The sequence below is a fragment of the Nomascus leucogenys genome, chromosome 1a, assembly GCF_006542625.1.
Source record: "Nomascus leucogenys isolate Asia chromosome 1a, Asia_NLE_v1, whole genome shotgun sequence".
In the NCBI taxonomy this organism is placed as follows: domain Eukaryota; kingdom Metazoa; phylum Chordata; class Mammalia; order Primates; family Hylobatidae; genus Nomascus; species Nomascus leucogenys.
Window position 1 is genome coordinate 20,088,707 of NC_044381.1, and position 8,969 is coordinate 20,097,675.

At 40.6% G+C, this 8,969-nt stretch overlaps 2 protein-coding genes across 3 annotated transcripts; both read right to left on the bottom strand.

Annotated features, from left to right (window-relative positions):
* Positions 1 to 297: 297 nt before the first annotated feature.
* RPS6 (ribosomal protein S6) lies at positions 298 to 3,464 on the bottom strand. Its single transcript, XM_003260382.4, has 6 exons — positions 3,375 to 3,464; positions 2,670 to 2,801; positions 1,885 to 2,095; positions 1,549 to 1,695; positions 537 to 694; positions 298 to 431 (listed from the first exon to the last, which is right to left on the bottom strand). The coding sequence occupies exons 1-6, from the start codon at positions 3,378 to 3,380 to the stop codon at positions 336 to 338; spliced, it is 750 nt and encodes a 249-aa protein (XP_003260430.1). The 5' UTR covers positions 3,381 to 3,464; the 3' UTR covers positions 298 to 335.
* A 2,878-nt stretch (positions 3,465 to 6,342) lies between these two features.
* LOC100604070 (NADH dehydrogenase [ubiquinone] 1 alpha subcomplex subunit 5-like) lies at positions 6,343 to 7,042 on the bottom strand. 2 transcript variants are annotated; one of them, XM_012500708.2, is made up of 2 exons: positions 6,966 to 7,042; positions 6,343 to 6,533 (listed from the first exon to the last, which is right to left on the bottom strand). In XM_012500708.2, the coding sequence occupies exons 1-2, from the start codon at positions 7,040 to 7,042 to the stop codon at positions 6,392 to 6,394; spliced, it is 219 nt and encodes a 72-aa protein (XP_012356162.1). In that variant the 3' UTR covers positions 6,343 to 6,391. The 2 variants fall into 2 exon arrangements, with proteins under 2 accessions (XP_012356162.1, XP_003260440.1); XM_003260392.2 differs by having other exon boundaries at positions 6,343 to 6,519; positions 6,826 to 7,042.
* Positions 7,043 to 8,969: the final 1,927 nt, after the last annotated feature.

The following is an 8,969-nucleotide window of genomic DNA, read 5'->3' on the forward strand; positions in this document are numbered from 1 at the left end:
CAAGGTCAATTTTCATGTATTGTGTATAGTGCTTAAAAAAGATTAATAGTCCCATCATTTCCCCTAAGTTCCATGCCATTCTGAAGAGGCAGATGTCTTATGCTCAAAATCCCTTCCTGTGCCACCCATCCCCCAAAAGGAGCCCCTGTACATTGACCTTGCCTTCCACTACCACACAGTAGGTCTGATTTTATCCACCATTGGATTACCATATACACGTATCCCCATTTTCTATGACCTAACTTTCCCTCTCTTCATTTATGTAGTTTTCTATCAGCAATGAAAAGTCAACAGAGATCCGAGTCTGATCTTATTTATTTGTTACTCAAAAAATCTTATTTCTGACTGGATTCAGACTTAGAAGTAGAAGCTCGCAGAGAGGAAAGTCTGCGTCTCTTTGCAATTTGTTCCTGGCGCTTCTCCTTAGCCTCCTAAACAAAACAGAACAGCATATAGTTAAGGCCTTTCTGGGGTAAAGACGCAAATCCAAAGCCAGGTCGAACTCCTCACACCCCCTCAAATCATCTTAGACTAACCTTCATTCTCTTGGCCAAAAGTTTAGCATATTCTGCAGCCTCTTCCTTGTTTTTCTTAGTACGCTGCTTCTTCAGAGCAATACGCCGCCGTTTGTGCTGCAGGACACGTGGAGTAACAAGACGCTGAATCTTGGGTGCTTTGGTCCTAGGTTTCTTACCTAAAAATTCAAAGGACTCAATCATTTCAGTACTTGTTTTGTTAGAATCCACATCTACTTTAAAAACATCAGAAATAAACATAAGCTTCATTAACAGCATCTATGAAAACCTGTATTGAGGCCTTTAAAATCAAATCAGAACTATTCTAAAATGCTTTTTGCCCCCACACAGAAATCTAGAAGATCGGTCAAATATTATAAAAATATAAGGAAAACCAAGTCCTGAAAAATAACCAGGCTTTTACTACCTTCCAGTTTTACTAAAATAACAGTGGCATTATGTTAATATGTAACTGTGCATATCCTACAGATGAAACAGAAGTTTAAAGCAACTTGTTTTGTAAGCCAAAAAATAATTACGGGCTAGGTGTGGTGGCTCACACCCGCAATCCCAGCACTTTAGGAGGCCAAGGTGGGAGGATCACTTGAGCTCAAGGGTTCAAGACCAGCCTGGGCAACATAGTGTGACCTCATCTCTTAAAAAATATTAATAATTTAGAACATCTGATATAAAATTACAAAGAGTGTGGTGGTGAGATAATAGTCCCAGAATTCTCAAGCATGTGACTCTTAAACCAGATAGCAATGGCCTTAAAGTCAAGTTATTTTTGGATAATGTATACATCAAAGATTCACAGGCAGATTTTCAACATTACTGCACTCTACAAGGCACTAGATATAATAAGGATTAATACCAACTGGATATGCTGGCCACCCCCAAATATTTTTTGTAAAGACTCCAAGTGAATAGTGCTAAGGCCTTCCAAAGGCACATACTTATCTTCTGATATGCACACAAAATGATAGACAAATTACCAAAATTAAGCAAGCCCTAACTGCATAATTCCTCGTACCTTCTTTATTTAAGGGCTTTCTTACAACATACTGGCGGACATCATCTTCTTTAGAGAGATTGAAAAGTTTGCGGATTCTGCTAGCTCTTTTGGGGCCCAGGCGGCGAGGCACTGTAGTATCAGTCAGTCCAGGAATATCCTTCTCTCCTTAGAAGAGACAATTGAAGGGATTTTAATTCAACAACTTAAGAATCCTAAATCAGAATGTTTAATGTTTAATTGATGGTAAAGAAACAAATCCATTGGTCTGTAAGTTTGGATACTGCAAATGAATAAGCATTTGGACAACTGGCTTTAAATCAATTTCAACGAAAATTGAACACAAGTAACCCTCACCTTTTTTTACAATAACCAAGTTGAGAACGCTCAGATTTGCATCCACAATGCAACCACGAACCGATTTTCTCTTTCTTTCTCCGGTTCTCCTTGGTCTGTAACAGGAATGCCCCTTACTCAGTAGGAGGCGGACACGGCCATGGGTCAAGACACCCTGCTTCATGGGGAAACCTTGTTTGTCGTTTCCACCACTGATTCGGACCACATAACCCTGCAAGAGCATACAATGAATGACACATTTACTATTTCTATTCCAAAATTATACCTTACGGGACTGTGACCTCTGTGAACCACACCTATATGAGAAAGTATAATTATGAAAACCAATTTGAACTTAAGCACGTTTTCTCTGATCAGTAAGTTTTGTCTATATTCCCTACTTGTCAAGTTCAATTATTAAATGTCTTTCAAGTCACATTTCTAACCGATGTTTTATTAGAGATAACAGCACTAAGATGATAAAATATCAAACAGCAACAAACAAATCAGATACAACCCTTCTTGGCACTTTGGGGATTAGGAGTACAGCTATGTGACATATTGCCAAATGCATGATGCAGGGCAAGAATTATGTTGATGTAAACTTTACGTATATTTTATGGCTTACTCTACATCCCCCCCACCCCAAGGTAATACCTCTACTTTATACAGTGGCATTCAGAAGCAACTTACCAAAGGTCAGAAGCCAGAACCCGGAGTCTGAACCCCATTCCAAATACCAGTTACCAATGGGGTTTACCGTCCCTCACTTAAACAGCTGCAACAATTTGATCGTCAACTTTTACCTTCCATTCTTCACCCAGAGCGTCAGCAGCAACTTCTGTGGCCATACGCTTCTCATAAAAAGTACGAAGTTTGCGTTCATCGTCCACTTCAATGAGTTTCTGGCAGCCAGTGGCTGGGAAGGAGATGTTCAGCTAAGGATTAAAAGCGGGGGGAAATAGTTTAAGAAACTATCTACACAGGTAATTGTAGAGCCATCTACAAAGTTAATTCCACTGCAAAAAGCCTTTCATGTTGCCTCCACACAAGCAGGAAATATAAGATGCCGACTGTACTCACTAAAAGCACGTGAAAGCAGAGTAGCAGTCAAGAAGCGCCGCACTCAGGAGGACGTTTTCCCCTCAAGCCCCGCGGAATGACTCTGGGGGCGAGGGCACTCCGCAGCCGTTCACCCTCCCGAAGCAAGAAAGCCGGGGTCAAGAGCCGCACCACAGGCCTGCCGCAAACTGGGCAACACGCCGCATCCGTCCCGGCTGGGCGCGGGGACGCCACCATGGCGCTCCCGGCCCGCCGCGGCTCCAGCCGCAATCGCCTGCCATCCGCTCGGCCAAAAAGCTCCATGCCCCAGAAAGGCGAGCCTTCTCCTACTTGAGACCCTTCTCCACCTAAAGCCAGGATCCTGGAGTGCTGGAACTGAGGCAATGCCGCGTTCTGGGACTCGATTCACGATCCCCAAACCCAGTCTAACACTCGCCACCACCACCTACCTTCATCTTGAAGCAGCTGAACGCCTCCGAGGCGCCACGGAAAAGAGGGCCAACTTCCGCTTAGCGCAGGTCACATAGGCGCTTTCAGTTCTCGCGAGATGAGCAGAAGTACCGGATAGCGGAAGTGAGCATGGGTGGGCGGCACTTCCGGGGTCGAGATTAATCAGGGCCTGGGAGGTGAAGTCGGTTGGGTGTGGGTGTAAGGTTGTGCCAGTAGTGGTCGTCTGGTAAGGCGAGCCCGCGTGTAATTCTGAGGGCTAGCCCGTTCCCTGTCTAGTCGTTTCCACGCTGCCTGGATTTTGCAGCTGGGCGCCAGTGGAGCCCCACTTCTGTCCCGGACACTTTGCATCTGACGGTACCAAAATAGGAGGGCAAGGCCGGGCGCGGTGGCTCACGCTTGTAATCCCCGCACTTTGGGAGGCCGAGGCGGGCGGATCATCTTAGGTCAGGAGTTCGAGACCAGCCTGGCCAACATGGCGAAACTCCGTCTCTAATAAAAATAGATAAATTAGCCAGGCGTGGTGGGGGGCGACTGTAGTCCCAGTTACTAGGGAGGCTGAGACACGACAATCGCTTGAGCCCGAGAGGCGGAGGTTGCAGTGAGCCCAGATCGTACCACTGCACTGCAGCCCAGGCGACAGAGAGACTCCGCCACAAAAAAAAAAAGTTCGAGTTCGAGACCAAGTAAACAAGAATAATTTTTACTTTCTAAAATTATCACGTACCATCTTCCCACTTTAGTGTCACAAAGGTTTGAGTTTAGGACTGTTTTACGACCGAAGTTGAACGATTCTACTGAATCCTCTTTGATCATCTCGCATTAATTCATGGAATCTTGGTGAAATGATGCTTTTTAAAATCTGAGTACTGTATGTAATTTTTTTGTTGAGGTGAAATTGACAGAACCAGTCATTTTAAAGTGAACAATTCAGTGGCATTTAGTACACTCACAATGCTATAGAACCACCATCTCTATCGATATAGTTCCAAAATATTTTCATCATCCTAAAAGAAAACCCTGTACCCTCTTAAGCAGTTGCTCCCCCTTCCCCATTTCCACCAGGTCCTGGCAACCACCAATCTGTGTTCTGTCTCAGTTGATGTACCTATTTCATAAAAATAGAATCATACAATATTGACCTTTTGTGTCTGTCTTCTAATCTTTTGAGTCGTAGCATGTATCAGTACTTCACTCCTTTTACGGCTCAATATTCTAGTGTAGATATAGACTGCAGTTTGTTTATCCATTCATCCATTAATAGACATTTGGGTTGTTTCTGCCTTTTAACTATTGTAAATAGTTCTTCTATGTTTGAGTACTTGTTTTAAATTAGTTTAGGTATATACCTAAGAGTGAAATTGCTGGGTCATATAGTAATTCTATTCTCAACTCGGGGAGAAACTGAAACTGTATTCCACAGCAGCTGAACCATTTTACATTCCCACCAGCAATGTATGAGGACCGCACTTTATCAAAATCATGGCCAACACTTGTTATTTTTTTAATTTTTAAAAAATTTATTGTAGGGACAGGGTCTTGCTTTGTTGCTCAAAGCGAGATCCTGTTGGTCTGGAACTCTTGGCCTCCAGCATCCTCCTGTCTCAGCTTCTGGAGTAGCTGAGACTCATTGTGGTTTTGATTTGCATTTCCCTAATGACTAATGATGTTGAGCATGTTTTAATGTGTTTGTTGGCCATTTGTGTATCTTCTTTAGAGAAATGTCTGTACAAGCTCTTAGCTCCTCCTGTTTTTTTCGCCCTAATTATTTTTATTGAAGTAGTGGGAGTAAATTAATGTGAGGCAAAGAGAAAGTCTAAAACTATGGGCTAGGTTTTTTTGTTTGTTTTTCCTTTTAAAAATATTTTAGGGTGGCCAAACGCAGGGGCTGACACTGGTAATCCAAACGCTTTAGGACGCTGAGATGGGAGGATCTCCTGAGGCCAGGAGTTTGAGATCAGCCCGGGTAAACATAATGACACCCTGTCTCATTTAAAAAAAAAATTTAATGCATTTTTAATTGTGGTTAAAAAATACATAACACAAAATGTATCATCTAAACCGTTTTGAAGTGTACACTTCAGTAATGTTAAATATATTAACATTGTTGTAAAATAGATCTCCAGAATTTTTTCATCTTGCAAAATGGGAACTTCATACTCATTAAACAACTCCTTTCCCCCTACCCACAGCTTTTGGTAATGATTCTACTTTCTGTCTCTATGATTTTGACTAAGTATCTCATATAAATGGAATCAAATAGTAGTTGTCTTTTTGTGACTGGCTTATGTCATTTAACATAATGTTATCAAAGTTCATCCATGTTATAGCATGTGACAGGATTTCCTTCTCTTTTAAGGATGAATAATACTCTGTTGCATGTATATACTACATTTTGTTTAACCATTCATCTGTCATTGGACATTTTGGTTGTTTCCACCTCTTGGCTATTGTAAATAATGCTGATATGAACATGGGTGTGCAAATGTCTCTTAGAGACAGACCTTGTTTTCAATTCTTTTGGCTATCCAGAAGTGGGACTGCTGGATCATATGATAGTTCTATTTTGAATTTTTTGAGGAACCTGTATGCTGTTTTACATATGGCTGTACCAATTTACAATCCCACCAACAGTACACAAGGGTTCTTTGCCTTTTTTTTTTTTTTTGAGACGGAGTCTTGCTGTGTCGCCCAGGCTGGAGTGCAATGGCACGATCTCGGCTCACTGCAACCTCTGCCTCCCGGGTTCAAGCGATTCTCCCGCCTCAGCCTCCTGAGTAGCTGGGTTTACAGGTGGGTGCCTCCATGCCTGGCTAATTTTTGTATTTTTAGTAGAGACGGGGTTTCACCATGTTGGCCAGGATGGTCTCAAACTCCTGACCTCAAATGATCCTTCTGCCTTGGCCTCCCACAGTGCTGGGATTACAGATGTGAGCCACTGCACCTGCCCCACACTCTTAATATAACAGAATATTTAATTACATCAGTTTCCCATCAACCTACCAAGGTAATTTAATAATTACATTGGCCATTTCCACTGATTGGCAGGAGTCTCCCATGGTTTCCACTGCATCATTTTTCTTGCCAGACTTAGCTCATTTTTAGCCTGCAGAATCACCTCTTCTATTTGACCACCTTGAAGTTGGTCTTCTGATTTTTTTTAATTTAATTAATTAACTAATTTTTGAGGCAGAGTCTCACTCTGTTGCCCAGGCTGAACTGCAGTAGCATGATCTCGGCTCACTGCAACCTGGGTTCAAGCGATTCTCCTGCCTCAGCCTCCCAAGTAGCTGGGACTACAGGCATGCACCACCATGCCCAGCTAATTTTTGTATTTTTAGTAGAGACGGGGTTTCAGCATGTTGGCCAGGCTGGTCTCAAACTCCTGACCTCAGGTGATCCGCCTGCCTTGGCCTCCCAATGTGCTGGGATTACAGGAGTGAGCCACTGCGCCCAGCTGGTCTTCTAATTTTTTAACATCTGGTTCTGCTTTAACCATAGCCAGCTTCTCATTTGTAATCTGTTCTGTATACTTTCTATATGCTGCATTTTTACGGATTTGCTCAAGAACATAAAAAATCTTTGTGTACAATATTCTTAGCATCTCTTGTGGACTCTCGCATACAGCCAATCCCAGAAGGCCAGTGGTCTTCTTCAGCACACCTGTCATGACTCTGGCTAATTAAGAAAAAAAAAAAAATGATTTATATGTGTGTGTGTAGAGATAAGGGTTCCATATGTTGCCCAGGCTGGTCTTGAATTCCTGGCCTCGAGTGATCCTCCTGCCTCAGCCTCCCAAAGCATTTGTCCATTTTAAAATCGGGTTGTTTGTCTCATTGTTATTGAATTGTAAGAGTTTTTAACATATATTCAGGACACTGAACTCTTATTAGATATGTGATGTGCAAATATTTTCTCCCATTCTGTAGCCTTTTCACTTTTTTAATAATGTTAAAGTTTTTAATTTTGAAGCCCAATTTATATAATTTAAAAATTGTTGTAGATCATGCTTTTGGTTTCATTTAAAAATACATTGCCAAATCCAGTGTCATAAAGTTTACCCTTATGTTTTAAAATCTAATCTTAAAGACTTACCCTATGTTATGGTCTTAGTTTTTGTATTTAGGTTATTGATCCATTTTGAGTTTATTTTTAAATAATGGTGTGAGGTTGGGACTCCAGCTTAATTATTTTGCAGGTAGATGTCCAGTTGTTCCAGCACTATTTTTTGAAAAGACTATTCTTCCCCCATCGAATGGTCTTGACACTCTTGTTGAAAATTAATTGCCATAGATGTATAGGTTTATTTCTGGACTCTCACTTCTATTTCCGTGGTCCATGTGCCTATCCTTATGCCAGTGCTATAGCTTTGTAGCAAGCATCAAAATAAGGAAGTAAGAGTACTCCAACTTTGTTTTTTTTCAAGATGGGTTTAGTTCTTAAGGATCCTTTCAATTGCACATGAATTTTAGGATCAGCTTGTTCATTTATGCAAAACATGCCATTGGAATTTTGATGGGGATTGCATTTAATCGTAGCTCAATTTATGGAGTACTGCCATCTTTATAATATTAAGTCTTCCGACTCATCAACACAAGATGTCTTCTCATTTAGTTATGTGCTGCATAACAAAGTTTTGGTCAATTACAGACCACACATACAGCATTGGTCCCATATGATAGGGAACTGGAAAATTCCCATCACCTAGTGACACACCTTGATGATCCTGACCCCATCTAGGCCTAGATTAATGTGTGTGTCTTAGTTTTTGACAAAAATGTTTTAAAAAAATTTTTTTAAATAGTAAAGTCTATGGGATTAAGATACAAAGAAAAAATATTTTTGTATAGCTGTACAAATGTATATGTCTTAAGCTAATTGTTATTACAAAGGAGTCAAAAAGTTTTTTAAAATTAAAGGTTAATAAAGTTAAAAAGTTAGAATAAGCTAAGGTTAATTTGTTATTGAAACAAAACATTTTTTATAAATTTAGTGGAGTTTAGGGATACACTGTTTATGAAGTGTACAGTAGTATAGAGTAATGTTCTAGGCCTTCACATTCGTTCACCACTCACTGGCTCACCACTCACTCACTTATAGCAACTTCTGGTGCTACAGATGGTAAATGCCTTACACAGTTGTACTATTTTAAATCTTTTATACCATTTTTTAAAACTGTATGTTTTCTATGTTTAGATAGACAAATACCATTGTGTTACAATTGCCTGCAGTATTCAGCATAGTAATATACTGTACAGGTTTGTAGCCTAGGAGCAAGAGGTTATGCCATAGACCCCAGGTGTGTAGTAGGCTATATGCTATTTAGGTTTGTATGAGTACACTCTATGATATCCACACAACGATGAAATCATGTAACAGTGTATTTCTCAGAATATGGCTTCCTGTCATTAAGTGATGCATAACTGTATTTAGGTCTTTGCTTTCTTTCAGCAATGTTTTAGTTTTCAGTGTGCAAGTCTTTCACCTTGTTGATTAATATTATTCCTAGGTATTTTATTCTTTTGCATTCTATTGTAAGTGAAACTGTTTTCTTAATTTCCTTTTCAGATTGTTTGTTGCTGGTATATAGAAATAAC

What these genes read in the sequence shown, in the direction of transcription:
- RPS6 (XM_003260382.4), bottom strand. An exon ending in CTTGGTTATTGTAAAAAAAG is followed by an intron (nt 1,696 to 1,884) that starts GTGAGGGTTACT and finishes GTCTCTTCTAAG; the next exon opens with GAGAGAAGGATATTCCTGGA. An exon ending in AAAGCCCTTAAATAAAGAAG is followed by an intron (nt 695 to 1,548) that starts GTACGAGGAATT and finishes TTGAATTTTTAG; the next exon opens with GTAAGAAACCTAGGACCAAA.
- LOC100604070 (XM_003260392.2), bottom strand. Translation starts at nt 7,042, where the DNA reads ATGACAGGTGTGCTGAAGAAGACCACTGGCCTTCTGGGATTGGCTGTA. An exon ending in AAAATTAGAAGACCAGCTGG is followed by an intron (nt 6,520 to 6,825) that starts GCGCAGTGGCTC and finishes AAAAATCAGAAG; the next exon opens with ACCAACTTCAAGGTGGTCAA.